This window comes from Molossus molossus, unplaced genomic scaffold (assembly GCF_014108415.1).
Source record: "Molossus molossus isolate mMolMol1 unplaced genomic scaffold, mMolMol1.p scaffold_m16_p_11, whole genome shotgun sequence".
In the NCBI taxonomy this organism is placed as follows: Eukaryota; Metazoa; Chordata; class Mammalia; order Chiroptera; family Molossidae; genus Molossus; species Molossus molossus.
In genome coordinates, this window is record NW_023425346.1 from 24,273,063 (window position 1) to 24,296,923 (window position 23,861).

General features: G+C 36.2%; 1 protein-coding gene across 1 annotated transcript in view; it reads right to left on the reverse strand.

The window, feature by feature from the left end:
• LRP1B (LDL receptor related protein 1B) overlaps positions 1 to 23,861 on the reverse strand; it is a 1,816,022-nt gene that overhangs the window by 253,205 nt on the left and 1,538,956 nt on the right. The window contains exons 47-53 of the mRNA XM_036254023.1: positions 23,244 to 23,363; positions 15,398 to 15,511; positions 15,004 to 15,153; positions 11,624 to 11,746; positions 9,293 to 9,412; positions 5,078 to 5,206; positions 1,826 to 1,948 (exon numbers count right to left, since the gene is read on the reverse strand). Coding sequence (XP_036109916.1) covers positions 1,826 to 1,948; positions 5,078 to 5,206; positions 9,293 to 9,412; positions 11,624 to 11,746; positions 15,004 to 15,153; positions 15,398 to 15,511; positions 23,244 to 23,363 — 879 coding nt within the window. The remainder of the gene's footprint in view (positions 1 to 1,825; positions 1,949 to 5,077; positions 5,207 to 9,292; positions 9,413 to 11,623; positions 11,747 to 15,003; positions 15,154 to 15,397; positions 15,512 to 23,243; positions 23,364 to 23,861) is intronic.

Below are 23,861 nucleotides of genomic sequence, written 5' to 3' on the forward strand. Positions count from 1 at the left end.
AATCTTAATATTTTGTTTTATCTTTCTTCTGCACCAGTAAAACTGGCCTTTAAACTCCTGTGTTTCAGAGCTAATTAACAGCAATACCACCACCAAGTCGTCAAGATAGAAATTCTCCTGTATCCTCTGCACTAACCGTAAATGAATTCTGCCCCCTCTGTATTTTCCATGCCACCCTTTCTGCCCTGGCTCAGAACCACCCTGTTAAACTCTTGCAATAAACTCCTAACTAGTTTATTTTCTTCTTATGGTTCCTCTTTCACATGGCAGTATTTTATCCACTCTGCTAAAAAAAGATGGCCCTAAAACATAAATCTGTATGAGACATTTCTCTGTTTCAAAATCCGTTCTGGTCACTGAGAGTCAAAAATAATTAAATATAAATTATTTAGCATTGTATTTCAGAAATTTACAATCTAGTTTCAACTTAATTTTCTGGCTTCAACTGACCTCAGAAAAGACTAATTGTTATTCCTCAATGATTTCAATTTGCAGGTCTTTGTAAACATACACAGAATTTCCTCTGTGTTTCTAAAACTACTCTTAGCACTTTATAAATATTAACTCATTTAATCTTCTAATCAGACCGTAGTGTTAAGCTATGTTATCATAATTATTTTTACAGATGAGGAAATTGAGATACTGTGAGGTGAAATAACTCTTCAGAGATCACACAGCTAGTAAGTGGCAGAGCCAGAATGTGGACCTAGGCTGTCTGGCTTCAGGGTCTTGCTCTGAATCACATCATGCTCTCCAGCATCTAAATAGGTCTCTACTGATTAACACTCACAGCTTCTTTAGTGCTTCAAAAATCATTTTCTTAGCTCCGATTTCATGTATTGTGATACTTATTCCTACCTGACAATTTGTGTTATTATACTATATTGTATTTCTGATTTTTTTTGGTAAATTTTCCAGTGGGACCTCTGTCTCACATTCTTCTCCACATCAACCAAATGGAGTGTCTGGCAGAGGAAAGCTGTTCAATCAGACATAAGTCTACTTCAGATTTAAATCTTGAGTTGTGATGAAACTTTTAAAATATCACATGAATCTATGACTTAAAGGTGAAATGATCATAAAATCTGATATCCACGGATTTCAAAGAGATTCATATCATAGACCACGGCTGTGGACACTGCACAGGCAGGACACAGGTGGGCACTGAATCTGCTGTCTTTCACAGATGTATGTGGACTTCACAGATTCTTGTTTTATATGCATTCTTGTGCATATTTAAATATTACAAAAATAGTAGGTTTTCATAAGGTTTCAACCTCAACTGGGACTTTTTAATACACTGATTTTTACCTCAAAAATTATGTATGTGTTTGTATAGACATTATATAGGTGTGAAAAGATCAATTTCATAATAGTATTACATTTTAACAAATAAGTGCCTGTGTAAATAAGGTAAAAAGAACATACTTAGGATCCAGTTATTTTGGCAACTGTGAATTTCCTTTTCCCCCTCTCTCAGATGTTTGATTTGGCAATGAGATTGAACTAGCTAGATAACAATATATTATCTTTAAGTATTTCCAAATACTTAAAACCAAATATGTTTAATAAACATATTTTGGATGTGGCCCCTGATAAGAATACATCACAAGAAGGTATGATTTTCCAAATAAATGTGTAACTATTGTGGAGCTTAAAGTAGTTATATGTGCTGTGTCTGTGTATTACTGAATTTAAATGTCTTCAGTGATGTTAATGAATGTGATCTTTGTTTTTGTTATTTATGTATATATTCCTTGAGTCATTTTAAAAGACTAATATTTGGCCTGAGACTTTTCTCTGGGAGAAGTGTAGATATACTTACCACATTGCTGAGACTCATCAGAGCCATCCCCACAGTCATCATCATGGTCACAGACAAATTGCTTGGGAATGCACGCTTTATTATGGCACATGAAAGCATTTTCATCACATGTATTATTGGGAGCTAAGACAGACATTACAAAAAGTAAAGTTAGATAAGTACCTATTTTATCTTCCCCAACCTTAGGAGTTTGGGAAATATTTGCTGTTACACTCAATAATTCATAGCTATTTAGATAAAAAAACAAACAAAAAAACTTTACACAATACTCACTATATCAGATAAATTAATATACATGTATTAATATATGCAAATATATTAATATATATTTATTAATATATGCAAATATATTAATGTAGATGTATATGTAATTCAAAGTTTTAATATTAACACATTTAACAGTTCTAGAGTGAACCCAAAAGTTCAGGCCTTTTAGTAATTTGTAAGTTTGCTGAGGGAGGGATTCAAATGTTAATATGTGATTTAAAAATGTTAATCAAGTGTAAGATGTAGCTGGGGTTTTCTCTCCTCATACTTGTACTAATGCCAGTAAAAGGACAAAAATCTTGCTTCAACTGTGAAAAATGAATCTGAAAAGATCACCAACTGTTAATGCTCATGATGAAAGAGGAAAAAAAAAGTCAAAAGGGCTGAGAAAGTTACTGTTCTAAGAAGAAAAGAAAATATTTAGGTGACTTCAAGAGTTGGGTGTTGAAATAGGTTTTAATCTATGGTGTGATGAGCCCGACCATAAGTGTCACATCTAACTAGGAATATCGATCCATAAAACAAAATATCGACCCTCTCAGAATACTGACCCATGAAAGTTGTGCTCTATCTAACAAGGATCCTAACCAGTGAGAAAAAAATAGTTGATCAAAATGGGCTATAAAACTTCAGCCAATGTTCAAAAGATGGTAACTTGTGCAGAGGAAATACATTTTAATGTTATGTGCATAGAATCATAGAAGTTTGATGGGATCATATAAATACTCCTAAATTACCCTTTCTTACATTTAGGGGATAAATGCTATGGTAAGACTCAAAGTTTGAGATGTTTCAAATGTCAATAATCTACTATATAATGAATGTTAACTACCTTATTGTTGTCATTTCACAGTGTGCACATAAATCAAATAATGTTATACACCTAAAACTAATACAATGTTATATGTCAATAATATCTCAATTTTTTAAATAAAAAAAGACTGTTATTATCAAATACAGGAAAGAGGAAGGCTCCGTGAAAATCACTCTGCTCCTTATATTTGTATTTGGAAGAAGTTATTTAATTTATTTGTGCATCTGTTTGTTTATGCATTTAATGAAAATGATAAAATCTATCTGCTAAGTTTCTTGCAAGAACTAGATAAGTTTTATGAAGCAGATCAGCTCTTTTTAGGCACTCAAATTTCTAGGTGTTCTTTAAATTTCTATCCAACAATTATTTTTGGAAGATCCCCCCCACTGAGATACTGTGGGAATTCAATAATGTAAATAAAAGCACATACCAAAAATAAGGGACATACAATAGACAGTTGAAAAAATGTAGTTACCATTCAGTCTCTCTCTTTCATGTCTTAATAGATACCTTTCTCTACCTGTAACACCTCTCTCTTTCTTCTCTTTGTTCTTTATGACTCAGATAATGTTTTTGCTTTTCCTTGAAGTCCTTCCACCAGATTTCTAGGCTTATCATATAATATTTCTTTGTGATAATATTTTTTAGTATCTTATATCATTCTGACACTTGAAGAATAATAATTATTCTCTTACAGGCCTATCAACTCTCTACCCTAGACTGCCCCAAACTCCCTGAAGAAACACAATCTCTGCTTTCAACTCAATAATGACTGAAATAGAGACATAAATGGGCAAACAAAAATATATACATATATTAATTTAATCAAGTATGATTAATTTTCAACAAATTTATTTTTAAAAAATAATAAAAGCCACGTAGAACCAGCATTAAAAATTGCCCATTATAATCAAAGTAAAACTTAGTTACTAATAACTCCTTTAACTTTGAAGCACTGTGAGACAGCTTATATGACTCAAGTGAATTATGCCAATTCCAGTACATGAATTGTTTTCTTAAGACACTAAGAAACACAGGCTTATTTGGCATTGAGATCACTTGAGTACAGTTTGTTGTATTTTAAAATAATTTAGTTAATAGCACCCATGTGGCCCAGAAGTGTTACTGTGCCTCCCAGAGTGTTAACTGTTACAATAGCAGCATTATACTGGGACCCATCTGGATCCCTGGATTGGTGCATAGTCCTTTATTATGTAGCCCTCAGTGGCCCCATTGACCTTTACAGACACACACACCAGTTTCAAGATCAAAGTGAACTGTTGTACAGTAGGCCTGCTCAAAGGTTTCTTTTCCTTTCTGCTTTTACTGCTCCTTTATGCACACCACACACACACACACACACACACACACACACACACTTCCATTATGGCTTCAAGTTCTGTTTAAAGACCTGAGGAAAGGGCATTGGATGATGATTGGCAGAACTCACTTTAATGAGCAGAACGCACAGCGATGTTTCTGATTAGTTCCTCAGTACAGCAGTTCCCCTATGTGACCTTGGAAACTACATTCAAACACTCAGACTCTTCATTTTCCTGATCATGCAAAGGATCAGATCTACATTTTTACTATTCAGTAATTCCCTGTACATTTCCTGAGGTGACCTAGAGTCAGAAACTTAGTAAACTGACCTCCAGAAGTATTCCTCTGCTCCCAAGCTCCATTCAGCAGCATTCGTACTATTTGTACCTGACCTAAGGGTTAATACCCTATCCTTAGGGCTAAAAGGTGTTCACTGACCTTCTGATCAGTAGTTATTGAGGATCACAGAAGCCGTTTACAGAGTATCTGAAATAAGCAATCTAAAAGTTGTCACAGTGGGGGATAGGGACTGGATGGAAGATGCGAAAAAGAAAGCAACAGACTTGCAGCCCTCACACACATATCAGGGAGTCACATTATCTCAGAAGTGGAATGATGAATCTGCGTTCATGAAATGTTTTTAAAGTGCATAATCCCACTGCGCAGGTTTGAAAGGCTCCGAACAGGAGGGTTGCTGAACTACTGTGATGCAGCATCCCACGGGATTAATTCTGACACTCCCTGTGAGCCCAGGGGTGGAGAAGGTGGAGAAATGTGATGTATGAGCAGTAGAGAAGCCTGTCTGAGGATGATGCCACCCCTTTCGGCCCCCAGCCCGAGCCTCTTACCGCAGCCCGCCGTGGAGAGCTCGTCACTCCCGTTGGGGCAGTCCCTGTCCCCATCACACAGCCAGTGCTGGGGCACGCAGGCGTGGGAGCCCTGGCACCTGAACATGTCAGCCGCACAGGTGATGGCACCTGAAACCCGAAGGGAAAATGCCATTAAGGTCTCCGCACGTCTGCTGACAAAGGTCTATCATTTACATCTCCCATAAGAAAGAAGGGACGCAGAAGGATGCTCCTGACAAGGAAGGCTGTGCTTATTCGGAATCATCAAATATTATTCTTCCCCTCTAGATAGATACACATTTTCCTCTCGGAATGCATTCCTTCTTTATTTCAAACTTATAGTTCTTAAAGCTACATGCAGAAACTAAACAATCTCTTCTCTTTGTAAAATGTAGCAAGGCTTAGAAATGTCATAGAATTGAGAATAAACTGAAATACATTTTTAGGAGAACAGAACATATCAGGATAATAATAGTAATAGCATTTATTGCTTAATATATGCTGTGCATTTAACATATTAATTCACTTAATACTTGCAATAACCCCAAATAATAGAACTGTTATTAATCTAATTTCAAAGAAAAGAAAGTTGAAATGTTGGCAGAGTGTCGCAAGTCACACAGGGTACCTGCCACATGTGGAGCTGGGAGACCAAAACCCTATTGCCCTTTTGACTCCTAAACACCTTGTCTTAACCATCGATGTCATTATCTTCAATTCCCTCCTTGTGTTGTTGAAAAGAATAAATGTATGCATATCCCCTTTGATTTTACACACTTAATAAATAGAATCTACTTTATCTGTTCTTTATCGAGTTAATGTCGCTTTAGTTGAATGACGTTGCTTCTCAACTGTACACTACAAAATAAATAAATAAATAAATAAATAAATAAATAAATAAATAAATGCATCTTGACTTGTACATTCAAAGGGTCCTAGGTGCTTGTTCTTTATTTCTCCTTATATGAGAATAGGGCAATCATATAAAATCAGAAAGTGATTCTTTCTTATGTTTCCTTAGCCCCAAGTATAGTTATACATATTGAATGGTTTCTTATTTATATTTAAAAAAATGTCGAGTCAATTAGTAATTGGACCCTCAAATCTAACTTTTCTTTAATTTCACTTTCTTGTGACCAAAAGCTGTTCATAGAAAAGAGTTAAAAAATCATAGAGTTAGAATTATTCAGAAAATGTTAATATCTCCAGGAAGAAAATGACTGACTAGATTAAGATATCTGTTTGCAAACATTTCAAGCAACATCCAACAGGCATTAATCGGATTATCACGGTCATCTTTACAGGCACAGAGTTGTTTTGAGCAGAACATGCTTTCGATGCAATGCTTGTAATAGGAGGGGGCTAGTGGGGTGAGAAAACAGAAACCCCTAGTGATCTTTTCCAAGATAAACACGTCTCCTCCTGACATATACTCTACTTTGTAGGACAGGATGGCAAATGAATGCTGAAAAATCCCCCAGATAATTCAGATTTGCTCATTCAACTGAGGATAAGTGTTAATAGAATGAAGTTTAATATAATATCTATTACTGGAGAAAATCATAAAAAAAAACTATTAAATAAATGTTGCTTTCATTTAAAAATGAATTCACCTGCTACCTATTATGTCTTTAGTATCTTCAATAATAAAATTTTCTTCCTACAGAAAGTACTTTTTATTATTTCTTCTTATCTATCTTTTCAAGCTTTCTGTAAGAACATAGTGTCACTTTCACTGTTACAGTCTCAATTTGTGCTCTAATTTTCATAATATTTTTGTTATTAAGCTTGAGATTTAAAACACATTTTTTTTCTGCTTCTCGTCTCTGTTTTTATTATCACCCTAATTTATTCTCAAGGTAGGTATAACGAATGGATCATTGATTTGGCTGTCAAGAAATTTAATTCTACCTGACCTTGGAGAAGACCAATGTCTGCATTTCGCTATCTGTAAAATGTAGGCTATGACTACATAATTACTAAGATACCTGAAACCATGAAATGGCATAATACTCTTTGCAGCTAATTTTCTGGCTCCCTTGATACTGTTCAACAGATTTTGTATTAAAAGCATGCCAAAATGTCATAGTCAATTGGAAAGAAAATGGACCAAAGGAAAACTCATGGCTTTATTCCACGGTTACCATTGCCATCTGAAGACACACTGACTTCCCCAGGGATATGACTCCCAAGGGAGAAGGAAGACAAGTGCTCCACCAGATCCATCCTGTGCACCTACTCAGAGGCAATGTTTGATTGGTAGGAGTTACTATATTATTTAGTGAGCATTTTAGAAACCTAAATTCTCGTTCTAGCTCTGTCATCTCCCATTCACTGAGTGATCACAGAGCTGGAAAATACAGGTGTGGGAAAATTTAACTCTGTATGACTTCAGGGTCTTTATCCATTTTGTTATGCTGTGCCCTTTCAGAAAGGGTAGAGATATCAATGGAGCCATTTAATGTAGGATTACACAAAGAGTCCACGGCAATATTATTTTGAAGACTGGATGCATGCTCAAACCATTCTAAGGAGCTAATCTTTTTTGTTAAAATTAAAGAAAGATTCAATAGCAAATAGACACAGAGTAGTTCAGATAATACGCAGGCGTCTAATTGCTGATTTCTTTTTCCTTTCAGAGCTCGTGATAGTGATCTTTTGATATTTGCCTTCATCTGTCGTATAACTAAATTGTTTCAGCTGTATAAATATAAAGTAGATTTTGGTTAGCTGAAATAAAAGAAAATAAATTGTCTGCTTTCTAAGGATAGCTCCAATTTTATGTTATTTCCAGAGAACTTCAGTTTAGCTTGAACATTATAAAATCTTATCTACCAGTCTCCACGGTAGTAATCTAAAGAGTGGGACAGACTCCTGACATTTAATAAGGTGTTAAGTATATTTAACTCTATTTATGCTTCTTATCCTACAACTCAGGTCTTTTTCTCTCTAAAATGAGGATGAAAGAGCTATGAAACACAGCTTTTATAATGAGTAAAGAATAGATATCTGTAGATATCAAGCACACATATAGAAATAGATCAGATAGACAGCCAAGTAAATTATAACTGGTCAAGTATAATAAACTTATAGAAATTATATTACTTCTTTTGCCATTTGAGAAATTCCATTAATTCCATATAAATAATTTGCTGAATGTTTGTGATTACTTAAAAGCAATTATATTGGCTGCACAGTTGACGTACACTAGTTAAATATAGACATTAAAACTATACCACTAATTATACAAAGGTGAATTTTACTTTATTTCTTAGGAAGAAATAGAAAGTTTTATTTCATTTTTTTTTTCCTTTTTATTGAATTTTTTGAGGTGACACAGTTAAAGGAACCATGCAGGCTTAGGTGTACGGTTATGCATACATCCTCTGGACGCTGTATTGTGTGCTTTTTATAGTTTATCTTTATGGTGAAAGCATGGCAGATGCATTGTGCATTTTTAAAGCACATTTTAAAGTGTTATATCATAGCCTCATTCTTTACTTCCCATTGCGAACAATTCAATAACAATGACCACCATATGCACATACACATACACATACACGTGTGGTTCTTGTGGTATAAATCAGCATAACACTTTCAGAGGGTAAGTTAACAATATAATTAAGAGCTTTAAGAAATATTTGATAATTTGATCCAAATAATTCCAGTTATTGAGACTATTCCACAATAATATTGAAAACAAGAAATAAAATTTACAATTATGTTCATTGTGTCAATCTTCAGAAAAATAAACCTAAACATTGAATAACAACTGTATATATAAAAATAGAGGAAGAGCCCTGGCCGGTTTGGCTCAGCGGTTGGAGCGTCGGCCTGCGGTCCAGAGAGACCCGGGTTCGGTTCGCGCTAAGGGCACGTACCTCGGTTGCAGTTTGTCCCCAGCCCTCGTTGGTCGTGCGGGTGGCAGCCACTTGATATGTCCCTTCACATCGATGTTTCTCTCTCTCTCTTCCTCTCTCTCCCTCCCGCTCTATCTGAACAAAAAATGGAAAAATGTCCTCGGGTGAGGATAAAAAAAAAAATAGAGGAAGAACAGGCTGCCATAAAAATAATAAAAACACAGAAATGTATATATAAATTTAATGTTAAGGTAAGGAGAAAACCAAGTTGTATGTGTCCTCTGAACTGATAGAGCTTATATATCATGTATCATGGCCCTAAAAGCTGAAGGTAAACACCAGAGAAACAGCTCACCACAGACGCTGTCACTTTCATCTAGTCCATCTCCGCAGTCATCCTCTCCATCACAAATCCAGTGCTTGGATATACATTTTTGTGCAGAACAAGCAAATTGGTTCCAAGAACAAGAAGAATCTAGAAAACAAACAAGAATGTCTTTTTTTTTTTTTTTTTTTTTTTTTTAATCTCATCCAAGGATATTTTTCAATTTATCTTCAGGGAGAGTGGGAGGGAGGGAGAAAGAGAAATATCAATATGAGAGAGACACATCAACTGGTTGCTTCCCGCTGGACCCGACCAGGGGCCAAGGATGAACCATAACCCAGATACGTGCCCTTGTCCAGAACTGAACATGCGACTCTTTGGTATGCAGGCCGACGCTCTAACCGCTGAGCCAAACCAGCCAGGGCAAAAGGGTTTGTTTTTAAGTGCAAAAAAAAAAAATAAATATTTGAGACCATCTTAGGAGAGATCTGAGAGTGAGAATGTTCTTCCTCAGACTTAACTAAAAGCAACAATCCTATAATAAATCAAACCAAATTCCTCTTCTCTGTGACAGCTCTTTAATACATTGACAAGGGTCTGCATATTCCCTCTGAGTTTCCAGGTAATACAACATTGCTCCTTCAATATAATTCTCACAGGGTTTGACTTGGAGCTAGTCATTTTGATGGTACTCTCCTATTTCAGATTGCCATTTAAAAAAATGTGGTGGACAGATATAAAATGAATATTCCAGGTGTGGTCTAGTTATTTATTATAATTTTTAATATATTTTTGAATAACTGGAGAAAAATTCACATCTGAGGCAAAGTCACAAGAGAGTAGACACACCAGCATATGTTTTTGGTTTTAAAATGAGGTGCCTGAGGGAGTTTCAGCTTGATGACAACCCACCTATTTCATACCTATTCGTACTGACCACTTCGATGTTTTTGTTTCTCTCTTGAGAAAACTTAAGTCTGACTAACAATACCAGCCAGGGTGGCTTGCATGTTGTTACTAAATTATATATTTGGAATAGTATACACACTTTATTTCAAAGTCAGGTTTGTCATGGCCCTCCTTCACCCTCAGCCTGTTCCTCCACTCTGCATGTTTATCACCATGAAAGATCTAAAACTAAAACCCTTCCAAATCAAAGCATTCAAAATATAAAGTACTGTAAAAATAAAAGTTTGTATTTTGATGCTATAAAATATTTTCAAAAGTTTGTGTCTTGCCCTGGATGGGTGGCTCAGTTGATTGGGACATCATCCTGTACACCAAAAAGTTTTGGGTTCAATGCTCAGTGGGGCATATACAGGAGGAAACCAATCGACGTTTCTCTCTTTCTCTCTCAACTCAATAAAACATATCCTTAGGTGAGGAGTGGTTGTGTGTGTGTGTGTGTGTGTGTGTGTGTGTGTGTGTGTGTGTGTGTTTAGTTTGTGTCTTATTTAGAATATTTACCTAAATGACCTGTGAAAAGAGAGATGTTTAGAAAACTGAAGTCTAGGGAAAAAATTTAAATTAAACAAGATGCAACCATATAATTGCTTCCTCTCAGAAATTCTGCATCTACATAAACTATTTCTAAGATGTCTGTTAATCTTGGTCAGAATCTGGCTCTGGTGTAAAGATATATATCATCTTAATCAAATAAAATGTACCTTTATAGTTCATAGTGACATTTACTTTTAGGGGAACTTGACATTTTATAGAGGATCCACTTTTAATCTTTTTTCTACTCTGTCTATTCACCACAGTGTATGTACTTTGTGTTAAATTAAAATAGTAAACATATGCTATGTTTCCCAACAGAAAATTTCTTTCACCTGTAGATCACAAAAGCCATATATTTTATAAAAATAACTATGCTTTCTTACCTTGCCAAGTGAAATGAAATGTACATACACAGAAATTAAGAGGTAGGTGGTGAAGAATAAAATCCAGGTTTAAGCACACTATTTAAAGCTATCCATGCAATTAATAGAATCATTTAGGATAATAAATAGTCAATTATAGGTAGGAAGAGTATAACTAACAGTGTGAGCTAAATACTCATTTTTCATATCATAAAATAAATATATTATCTAAAGGTAATAAGTCAGAAAATAAATGTATATCATTTAAACTGATGGAGATAACTAAGGAAAACAGAAAAGGTTAAAAAGAAAGACTAGCATAGGTGATTGTAATTTCTTGTTTTAAGTTTTTATGTTCTATTTTAATTTATACCATTTTGTAGCATTTAATAAAATTTTGTTAAATCAGTTAGAAAGATTTTATATAAAATATCTATATAAAAGAACATCAGTGTATAAATAATAAGTTATAAAATAAAAGCAAGACATAATGCCTCACCACAGAGTAATTCATCGAGTCCATCTTCACAATCTTTCTGACCATCACATATCCAGGTATTCAAAATGCACCTTCCACTAGGACAACCAAAATAATTTTCTTCACATTTGTGTTTGTTTTGCACTGTGACAAAATATAGAATTTAATGTCAAAACATTTCATTAATCTTAGACTTCTAAAATATAGGGGATAGCAAAACAGTAATAATCCTTGAACTAGAAAAGATATATAATTAGAAAACTTAGAACAGAACTGAGATTTTCTCTTCAAAAAGGTCAAGGTCATAAAAACTAAAACCAAAACAAAAAAAACTTAAAACACTGCCAAAGACCACAGGAAACTAGGAAGATATAATAATCAAATCTAATCCAGAAAGATGATACTAATGGAAAAACTGGTTCTATCCAAATAATGTGGAGTTTTAATAATAAAAATGTAAAATAAAATAACTGAAATGAGTATAAAGTGAGTGAGCCTAAGGTCAAAGAATCATTTTAGGTGGTAAATAGTCTTAATTTCCTGCTCATAAAAAAGAAATAATATTTTAAAAACAGTAGATATTTGTTTAGAAAGTATGGACTTGGTATTATGACTGTCCTATAGTTTGAGTAGGCTTTGACAAGAAATAAATGCACACCTTTATAGTCAATTAATATTTGACAAAGGAGGCAAAACATACAATGGGGTAAAGATAGTCTATTCAATAACTAGTGTTCGGAATATTGGACAGATACATGCAAGAAAATGAAACTAGACCACCTTCTTACACCATACACAAGAATAAACTCAAAGTGGATTAAAGGATTAAATATTAGGCTCAAAACCATAAAAATCCTAGAAGAAAACATAGGCAGTAAAATCTCGGACATTTCTTGTAGCACTATTTTTCTTTATAGACAATCTCGGGCAAAGAAACCAAAATAAAAAATACACCAATGGAACTACATCAAACTAAAAAAGTTCTGCATAGCAAAAGAAACCATCAATAAAATGAAAAGACAACCCACTGAATGAGAGAACATATTTGCCAATGATATATCAGATAAGAAGTAAATTTCCAAAATTTATAAAGAACTTATACAATTCAACACTAAAAATTTAAAAAAAAATTAAAAATTCAATTAAAAAAGGACTTGAATAGCCCTGGCCGGTTTGGCTCAGCGGTTAGAGCGTCGGCCTGCGGTCCGGAGAGACCCGGGTTCGGTTCCCGCTAAGGGCACGTACCTCGGTTGCAGTTTGTCCCCGGCCCTGGTCGGTCGTGTGGGTGGCAGCCACTCGATGTGTCCCTTCACATCGATGTTTCTCTCTCTCTCTCTCTCTGTTCCTCTCTCTCCCTCCCACTCTACCTGAGCAAAAAATGGAAAAATGTCCTCGGGTGAGGATAAAAAAATAAATAAATAAATAAAAAATTCAATTAAAAAAGGACTTGAATAGACTTCTACAAGGAGACATACAGATGGACAATAGACATATGAAAAGGGAAATGCACGTTAAAACCACAATGAGATATCACCTCACATCTGTCAGAATGCCTATTATCAATACATCAACAGATAGCAAGTGCTGGCAAGGATGTGGAACACAGGGAACCCTCAAACACTGTTGGTAGGAATGTAGATTGGTGCAGCCACTGTGGAAAGCAGTATAGAGTAACCTGAAAAAATTTAAAATGAAACTGCCCATGACTCAGTGATTTCACTTCTGGGAACTTGTTCGAGAAAATCTGGAATACTAATTTGAAAGAATATGTGCACCCATGTGTTCATTGCAGCATTATTTACAAGTCAAGATTTGGAAGCAGCCCAACTGTTCATTAGTAGATGAGTGGATTAAAAAAACATAATGGAATACTACTCTGTCATAAAAAAGAAGAAAATCCTACCCTTTGCAACAGCATGATAGACCTGGAAAGCATTATGCGAAGTGAAATAAGCCGTCACAGAAAGACAAGTATCATTTCGCTTATATGTGGAATCTAAGAAACAAAATGAACTAACAAGCAACATAGAGACAGACTCATAGATAGAGAGCAGGCTGACAGCTGTTGGAGATGGGGGTGCTGAGTGTGGGAAGAAAGGATTGTGCAAAAAAGAAAAGAGAGAGAAAAAACTCATGGACATGGACAATAGTGTGGTGATGGCTGAGTGGAAAGGGAAGGTGGAGGAGGGCATGGAGGATAAATGGTGATGGATGGAGACTGACTCGGGGTGGTGAACACACAACACAGTGTGCAGATGAGACATTGTAGAATTGTGCCCCTGAAACCTGTAGAATTTTGTGAATCAGTGTCAAATTCAGTAAAAAGGAAAAAAAGGGGGGTTAATTAAAAAAATAATAATCTAGACACCAAGATTCCATAAACCTGAAAAAAAAATGTTTCTATATATTTTTTAAATGTCTTATATAATTAAAGGAAAGTGGGAAAAAAAGTTAAAGAGATGTGGTAAGCCACAGAATGTTACACTTGTTGAGAAAAAAATAAGACTCTGCTATTGCCCAATTAAGTGGTAGATTATAAACTATTTATTAAGAGTATCAATTCTTGTAGTAGATTGCATGTATGTGTGTGTGTGTATCTGTGTACAGTGGTATGCAGAGTGTCCACAAATATAAATTCTTAAATTATTTCAAAAATTATTAAATGTCAACAAAACATGGAAAAAGTGAGTATGGCCAAAGGGTAAGGAGAGGGAAACAGGCATATGAGAACACATCTAATACTTTCCTATATAGCATATCTACTTTCAATTACAGACATTCAACACCTTTCTTTCCTGTATTATTATATTTTTGCAATTTGTTTCTTCAAACAATTCCAAAGAAACAGGCCTATGACCTTCCCACGAAAGATGCAGAGACACTTTTCAGAGTTTATGTAGGTAAACGTGGTTAATAGTCAGATTAAACATACCTGTCTGAACTTGACCCAGTAATGATAACGACGATTTATACTGCTATGCAGAGACTGTGTAACTGTATCGAACAGTCTAACATGTCAATGCAAACTGTAAGATAACACTGAGTAGACCCAGCGATGAGCAATACAGTCTCCTTCTCTTTAGTTATAAAATAGTTTTTTTCTCAGTATATATTACTTCTACAGAAACTGTAGATTACACATTTTAAGTTTAATCACTAACTTTAAAAGGATTAATGGTGAGCAAAAAGAGGAAATTGATCCAAACACAGAACAGATTTCTTGAATATCATTTTACAATTCATGACAAAGGATTGAGTGGCGTGTTTAGAATATTTAAATTTTGTTCTTAACATTGAATATAAATAATGAAAATTAATACGTTTATTCTACACAACCAGCCTCTAAATCTTCAAAGCACAGCCTGTCTCATTTTTAATTTTGTATTATTTTCTAGAATTACCTGGACACTTTAATTCATCTGAATAGTCTCCACAGTCGTTAGACCCATCGCATACCCAGGTGGGCAGAACACACAGTGATGTAGAATTGCATCTTATGAACCCTGTGGCTTTCACTCCAAGTTTATAGAAGTGTGTACAGTCTGTATTATCTAAAAGCAGGTAAACAGAAAAATGAACAATACCTCAGAGGCAAGAATTATCCACCTTCTGTGTAGGTCATAGAGAAAGAAAAAAAAAAAAAAAAGGTAGCCTAATTGAAGAAGTAAATATGCAATTGTTCTACAATACAGATTAATTACATATCGGTTCTGGAGGAGGGCCAGTGAAAAGGAGGACGGGTTCAATGCCATGCCAATGCCCAGGCAGGGACAACAGAGGGAGTGGGTGTCTTACTGCAGTTCTTCTCATCCGAAGCATCTGCACAGTCGCTCTGCTGGTTGCAGCGCGCTGATCTCGGAACGCACGTCCCATCTGCGCAGCGGAACTCAGCAGCTGCGCAGGTTGAGACTAGAAAAACGGGTAAATCAATTAATTGACAGATGAAACAGAAAATGACTCCTTGCTGTAACATTTTGACTGTTTAAATTCATGTCATTTTGTTTGGTTTCGCTCTTTTAACTCTGAGAAGGCAAACCAGACCCTTGGCCCAAGCTTGGGTTAGATGCCTCATTGGTCTTCCCTGGTCACGCAATTCCTCCTTCTGCTGTGGCACTGGGAACACTACATTGCTACTGTCTGTTGATGTATCTCTGCTCCCTCACTAATTTTAAAACTTCATGAAAATAGGAACTACACTTTGTTTGTCACGGTAATACCAGCCCAGGACTAGGCCAACCTACACACACACACACACACACACACACATACACACAAAATTGAATGTTGCTGAAAATTCCCTCTTCCTCTATCTTCAGAAGTACAAAGTGATGATGCTAAGCAAATGCCTGACTGAGAGCATACAGGGAAATTCCAATCTGGTTGCTAAGAAATGGAGCATCCCTGCTACAATAAAGGGAGGCAGACAGACAGAGACAGAGTCTGAGCGGGAGAAAGCACTGAGCATCTGCTTTAGTACCGAAGACACTCAGTCCTTCTAGAAAGTCATCCATGCTAAGTTATACTCCTTTACAGAGCCATATCACTAACATTTAGTATAGGAAATAGGAATGCCTCATGCCAAGAAATGTAAATGTAATATTACTTGTCTCTATTTTCGGAAAGTATAGCTCTTCAAACCCCTGCTAGGCTTAGGTAAATATCAGTTTCAATGTGCTACTGTCATCGTATATCCTTTGTACAGAATGGCTTATTCTTAGTCACACATTCCTTTCGACTTTGCTTACACATTCATCACCATATAACGGTTTCCGGCAATATGATGTGAACAGGTACACGGCAGGCTATGTGTGTTTGAATGACTTGGGGGAGATTTTTATTCCAAATTTAAATTTCCACAGGTTGGTTATGTTAATGTACAACCTGAAGGGCTCTTTGATTATGCTACTTTTACTAGTGTTGATATTTTTAAAAGCCTATTTAGTTATAAATCAAAATTATATCCATTGTAAATGGTTAAAATGCTATCTTAAAATATGCAAATTTTACTCCAGAGATCATGTGTCATTTGTATTTCATAATGCATTGCTCTTTGTATATTTAATTGTCTCGCAATTCTATCATCATTTGTGTTACAATGATGATTAGAATAAATGTTTTATTTACAATTTGCAATTATAATTGCTTCACTGTTTTCTTTATAAAAGTAACATCTTGCCCTGGCCGGTTTGGCTCAGCGGTTTGAGCGTTGGCCTGTGGTCCTGAGAGACCCGGGTTCGGTTCCCGCTAAGGGCATGTACCTCGGTTGCAGTTTGTCCCCGGCCCTGGTTGGTTGTGCTGGTGGCAGCCACTCGATGTGTTCCTTTCACATCAATGTTTCTCTCTCTCTCTCTGTTCCTCTCTCTCCCTCCCACTCTACCTGAACGAAAAATGTCCTCGGGTGAGGGTAAAAAAAAAAAAAAAAAGTAACATCTTATCATGTGAAGCAAACGATGCTATTACAAGTAGATAAACATACTACTCCAAACAGGAAACAGTAGATATTTGTCTTTTGTGTCTGAAATTGCAGTATTTCCTCCACATTCCTCTCTCTGTTGTTGTTTTTTCCATATTCCTTTCTATAATGTTTCACATTTAATATTTTTCAATGGACACAGTAAATGGAATAGATAACACAGAAAATCATCATGACAAGCATTTACATTTTGTTTCTGACTCTGCTATCCGCAGTCTACTATTAAGAGGTTGTGAGCCCACAGATTCTTTACAATCCCTTTATTTTGAAGACAGAAATCATTTCCCTGCGAAACATTATTCGAGAGAGTGGTAATATTCCTAGACAAGTCTACAAAGATTTATCTCATAGTACACTTGAAGTTCTATCTTATACCTGCAGCTAGAGCTCAGGATGCCAGAAAGATTCCAGTAGAGACAACCACAGCCCATTTGGCCATTTCCGTCCCCCTTTGAGCTTCCAGAGACAATCTGCTGTGTATGTGACAGGGAATCAACCTAAGTGAGTCTGGTGGCAGACAGAGTGAAGAGGCAAATTATGACTCGTGATCACGGTAATGGAGTTTCAGAAATAGTGTTGTGGGCTCTCAGGTGGAAGTAAGAGCAAAGTAGGACTTTGACGACGAGGGACTGTGGAGCAAGTGGAACACAGCCCTGGATGGAATTCTGAGAAGACAAATGAAATGAGAGGGACCCTGACTAGATGAAAAGAGCCTACAACTTTGAAGTTAAAACAATTGGTTAGGAAATAATATTTAAAAGACAAGCACAGAAAAATAGATAAGGTAGGGGGTCAGGAGAACTGAGTAGAGGGTAGAATCTCGGCAGGAGTTATTTTTCTCCCCTTTTGCCAATCGAAAATAAGCTACGAATCTTGGTGAGGAGGCCTAGGAGTGTGTGAAATGTGCAAACAGAAACAAAAGTTCTTTTATTTCTCATCTTATCCCTGCAAAGTTGGTGACTTGGTGTAGGGATTGGAAACCACCAGTTAAACAGGGTGATACATGGCAATGGAATTAGACAAGTTAACTGGCGGTAGAATTTCATAAGAAACAGGGTGCAAAGTGGTTGCGGGGTTAACACATCCAGCCTTTGTAGGCAAGGAAGGCAATTCCTGCGATGGAAAAAAAAAACAAAATCCGTGGGAATTGGAGAAACTTTATAAAACAACGAAGCAAGTGTCTCTTCTTCTCCCATTCCTCTCTGTTTCCTCAACTATATTCCTGTTTCAGGTTGTTTTGGCACTGAAACTTGTTTCACCCTTAGGGTGAATTTTGAGGGAGAGAGATGCTGGAATCGCTAATTTGTCCAATGAATATGAAAGCTTTCTGAAAAATTTTCCTCAGGCTAAAAGTCCTGAAAAAAATTGAAAAAGGAAAAACAAGAATATAGTCCAACTAAAGATGAGCCAAGTGAAAAATATTAGACTTCTCCCTCCAGATAGTCCAAAAGAAAAAGCAAGCCCAGAAAATGTGAGTGAACACGCCACAGCCGCTCCAGAATAGCAATGAGATGTTAACAAAGGAGATCTAACAGGGGCTTTGCATCAAAAGTAGTAGCAAGAGAGGAAGTAAAACCATTCTTTTCCCCACATACAGCCTTAATTTTTTGTTTTATTTTACCCGCTTTCTTTTCTCCACGTCAGTTAAAATATTTAATGAGATGGGAAAGACATAAAATCAATCCGTCTTTCTGTGGTTTTTAGGACACTTCTTATAAATAACCTAAGTGAATATTTTGTCTTCCAGCACTCCTACCCAGCCTGTGGCAAAGGGAAGCTCACAAGGGGGGAGGCATTAAATTTGCTGTTATACCTCTTCTGTTTATTTTCCAATCACATATTTTACTTCGTGGCTCTAAGTGCATGCAAACCCAGAAGGAACGATGGTTTCTTCTCTAGGCATGCTCATTCTTTTCCTTTAACTGGATGTTTGTGAACTCTTCAATGTTTTTCATTTATGAATTTATTTAAAAACAAACACTAGTTTCCTCTCCTTTAGGTATTCTTAGAACTACGTAGTTCTCATGTCCCCCTGAAGGTGTTCAGTGGCCTAAGGAAGCTCAGATACTTCCCAAGGGTGGTATTCCTAGTCATCTCAAAAGGAAGAAAAGGAGAATTATCTTCCACTCTCCCCAAATGTATTCACTCAACCTCTCACACAACCAGAAAAGGCATGCAGAATGACGGACTTTCTAAACAGCTCCTCAGATCCCCCCAGACAACCTGATCTCCAAAGCTCTCAGTCATGAAAAAGCCACTGTAAAAGAACAGTAATAAAAGATTTATGAGAATTTGGGATTTTGCTTTTCCTCCTAAGGAGAGGAAACCAAATATACTTCCTTATAACATTCACTCCACTCTGTAAATAAAGTCTCTGCTTTATGGAAAAAATTAGTAATACCAAATACTATTAACATATCAACTAAGCAAGCAAATGTAATAGTACTTCAAGTAATTTACAGATGATTTCACGGTAGCCTCTCTCAATTGCCTATCAAAATTTCCCTGGATATACATTTTTTTGTGCTAATTTAAATATTATATTTTACTTTATTTACATTAAAAATAATAGTTTGTACATACATATGTGTATATATACAACAAAGCACTGTATCCCATGTTTCAATGATGACAGAAACAGAGGAGTCACTGGGAGGCAGGGCTTGGAAAGAGAATTCTTTTCCTTTCTTCCTGAGACCCTCCATGCTCCTTTCCTTCATCATCTTTTAGGGGCTATAAGTATGTGTATGTTTGATGGACATACATCTAAGTCACTGCTTTATAAGAAAGCTTGGCTTATGAGAAATGGACCCATGAAAGTCTGCCTCCTATGGTGTGAAATGTGCCCAACAGGGACACGGTGTGAACAAATGTAATGAGAGAAAAATCACATCTGAAAGATGCAACTATGGTAAGTTACATTTCATCTAAAAAAACTACTCATTTATTTATCTTAAAGGGGCTAGCATATTTATCTAAATCTATTAATTTTTAGTAGGTAATAGTGCTTGAGTTTCTATGAGCATTTTTAATTTCAGAGGTCCTGCATTATATAGGAAGAATGTCAAGGAATAAGATTTGTTGCTGTTGTTGTCTTTTAAGATATCAGATTGTTATAATATTTTTTCTTGTTTTTATCACAAAAGAAAAGTTTTCACAGAAACACACAAATGCAGTAGTTCTCTGCCCAAGTATATCGCTGAGATATTTAAAACACAGAAATCAAGAGTTTAAACTAAAAAAATAAAAAATCGCATTTCAAGTTATTTTTATTGTTCTTCAGCAGCTAGTATTGATGTCATTTGGCAAAATAAAACTTACCTATATATTTTGGAAGATTTACTGCTGCAAACAGCCACATAAAGAATTTAATAAACACCTACCACATACGAGGGACTATATTTCATGAACCCAAACACACTAATTTATTTACCACTTTTGAAAGAAAAATCATTTTCCAAGAAAACCCACAGTCACTTATTAAATTCTTATAATTCTTTTTATGAATCTTGTTTCAAAATCTACTTTGTGTATTTATTGTGCCACTTCTTCACATTCTAGCTTGATATTTTATCTTTATCCTAGCTTGATGACTTTATTATATTCTCCTCTCCTGCTTGCAGAAAGCTGATAGAATAGATCCATTTTCCAGTCTCCTCCTTCCCAGTCCTCCTTCCTTTTCCAAGTGTGTATCCATTTCCCTGCACTTTCTCCCAGTGGTTTACAACAATGTATCAGTTTTAATCTTTTACGGGTAATATTTATAATAGTTGACTTAATTTGCAAATGTACTTGGCTCTTCCTAAACTACAGTATTAACCTTGGATGGTAAATGACTCAAATGTTTGGCCAAGGTCGTCCAGTCTCAGATAACAAAGTAATGGTCCAACCCTTTTCCGAATCCAAATAATTTGCATAGACTGTTCGCTTTCTCAATTGCATAGCCTTCTTATTACATATGTACTTCGCAGTTCTCCTTCATCATCCATCTTTTCTTAAAAATAATCCATATTCACTGTTTGTACATCTTCCCCATACATTTTCTGCCACAACCTAATGTGAGCTGGCTTTTCCTTACCACTCCATTGAATTGACTCTCATCAAGATAACCAAGATTCTCTCCACTTTCCATTACAACAGGCACTGCAGTCTATGCCTGCCCTCTTGACCTCTTTGTACACTGTACAATAATAACGGATACTACTTTCTTTAAAAAATATTTCTTATGACGATCTTTTATAAAATCTAGGCCTAGGTTTTCTTTTTATATTAATGTTTTTAATGTTTAAATTCAACAGGCAATTCTGATGTATTCCCTTAGAACAACAACTACTCCATGCCTCTTCTGAGCTTCCTCTCCTTAATGAGCCCCAAATCAATACCTCTGGTCTAAGTGTACTACCTGAGCTTCAGGTCTGGATCAATCCGCATGCGTTTGGAGCAGCTCCGACAGACGTCTGCAAGCGCCCCAAGCTCAGAATGTGAACTGTCCTTACCAGCTCACCCTGTGCCACACAAACAAGAGACCCACAAAAATACGTTTAAAAAAATAACAAATAAAAAAAATAACAAAAACCCAGCTGGTGTTGCTCAGTTGTTGGGAGCATCAACCCATGCACCAAGAGGTCACGGGTTCGATTCCCAGTCAGGGCACATGCCCAGGTTGTGGGCCTGATCCTCAGTGGAGGGCATGCAGGAGGCAGCCAATCCATGTTCTCTCCCATTGATGTTTCTATCTCTCTCTCCCTCTCTCTCTAAAGTAAATAAAGAAAAAATAAATTAAAAAATTAAAACCCCTAGCGTGCGCGCTCGCGCTCTCTCTCTCGCTCTCTCTCTCTCTCTGTCTCTCTCTCTCTCTCTCTCTCTATATATATATATATAATTTTAAAACCAACAAAATACTTCACAAAATTTCTCTGTTCTTTCCCAGGCTTTCTCTGTGTTTATTACCCAAGAGGACTACTTATGCTACCTTTTAAAATGCTGTTATTCTTGGCCCTGGCAAGGTGGCTCCATTGCTCAGAGCATCGCACTCACACACCAAGGCTGTGGGTTCTGATACATACAATCATAGCTCCTTACATGCACCTTCATCTGTTTCAATGACTGCCTTTTACTTAGAGTTGGAATTCCTTGAGGACAGGCTCATGACTTACTAACTTTATGGCTTAGTCCTTAATAAATTTTACCCAATAATGTATGTTCAATGAATGAAAAGGTTTTTAAAGGAAAATTAGTTTGGAAAGATTGGTTGGGTCCAGATATTCGGAGACCTTAAATCTTAGACTGAAAAAAACTTGGCATTGATTCTACGAATGCTGAAACTTCATCAGTGTCCCTTTATCAGGACAGTGATTTTAAAAAAAGAAGAAGAAGAAGAAGAAGAAAGGTAAATGCTTTCATAGCATTTGCTTTATGCCAAGTTCTGTTCTAAGTTTATTTAATTTTGATGGAGTCATTTAACTGTCTCCTCTTTCAGTTTAGAAGATAGAGGCAGAGACTGGTTAAGTATCTTGTCCAAAGTCACACAGTCAGTTTTGGGGCTGGGGCTCTATCACAGGTACCCTGGCTTTTGACCTATCCCAGTTGTCACTGTGGGACAATGCTAAGTGTTAGCATGGCTAGCAACATTGGGATTCAGTATACATCGCAAAGGCAGGGAGACTACTGATAGTGCTAATCCGTTAATCCAGGCTCAAAGTATATTGACGGGGAAGATATTTTAGAGAACTGGAAGATTTGTTCATAACTGGACATGTGGACAATAAAATATGGTGGAAAGAGGAAGCAAGGATAACACCAAGGTTCCCTGTCTAGTCACTAAGAAAATGATGAGCTCATCTGTAAAACAGAGAATTAAGAAATAAAGAGAAACATTTTGGAGCAGTAAATTCAGTATTACACATTCTGGAAGGAATGCCCCAAAACAGGGAGGCAGAACCGAAGAGGTGAGAAATGACAAGAATTTTAAACTGAGTAAGGTACAGAAATGAGAGACAGAGAAGACTGTCATGACTTGCAATGCACTCCAATAACGCCCTCCCACAGCATGGTCCACCAATGTCAGTACGTGTGACACACCAAGTAGGTGAAACCATAGTGCTCTAAGGAAAAGTTCAAGAAACAATCAATATCGCAATATCCACAGGCTGTTGCCACGTGTATTACCTCTGCAGTCTAGTTCATCAGAGCCGTCCCCACAGTCATCCTCACCGTCACACAACTTGCCGTGCGGGATGCAGCGACGGTTGTAGCAGGGCTTGAAACCTCTTCGACAACTTCTGTTTTCTTAAAAGTAAAAACAGAACCACATAATTGAAAGCCTTATAGAAAAACTTTTACAGAAAGCAGATCATCAATGAGATCTCATTCATAGTGACTGAATCGTGGGTTTATAAGACAAGTGCTGAACATTTTGAAGATCTGGATTAGAATATTCATGCGTTGTCAGGTAGTTCCTTCAGGACAGAGCCTCTTTGATGAAGTATTTGAACTTCAGTGATTCATACTTGAAGATCTCTTCAAATTATACCCTCATTGTTGTTCCTGGCATTTCAGGCAGCAGAGAAATAAACAAAGATCACATATTCTGAAGAGATAAATCTCTACCTCCAAAGCAATAAAGACACCCAAACACCTATCTCCTATTTCCTTTGCATCCCACAGGATTTTATAACAAGAAACAAAAAGTAGCAAAACATATATTCCTGAATTATTGAATCCAAGTCTCCTAAATATCCATAAATTTCTCTTAAAGATCATCTAAAACTGTCTAGCAGAATTTCC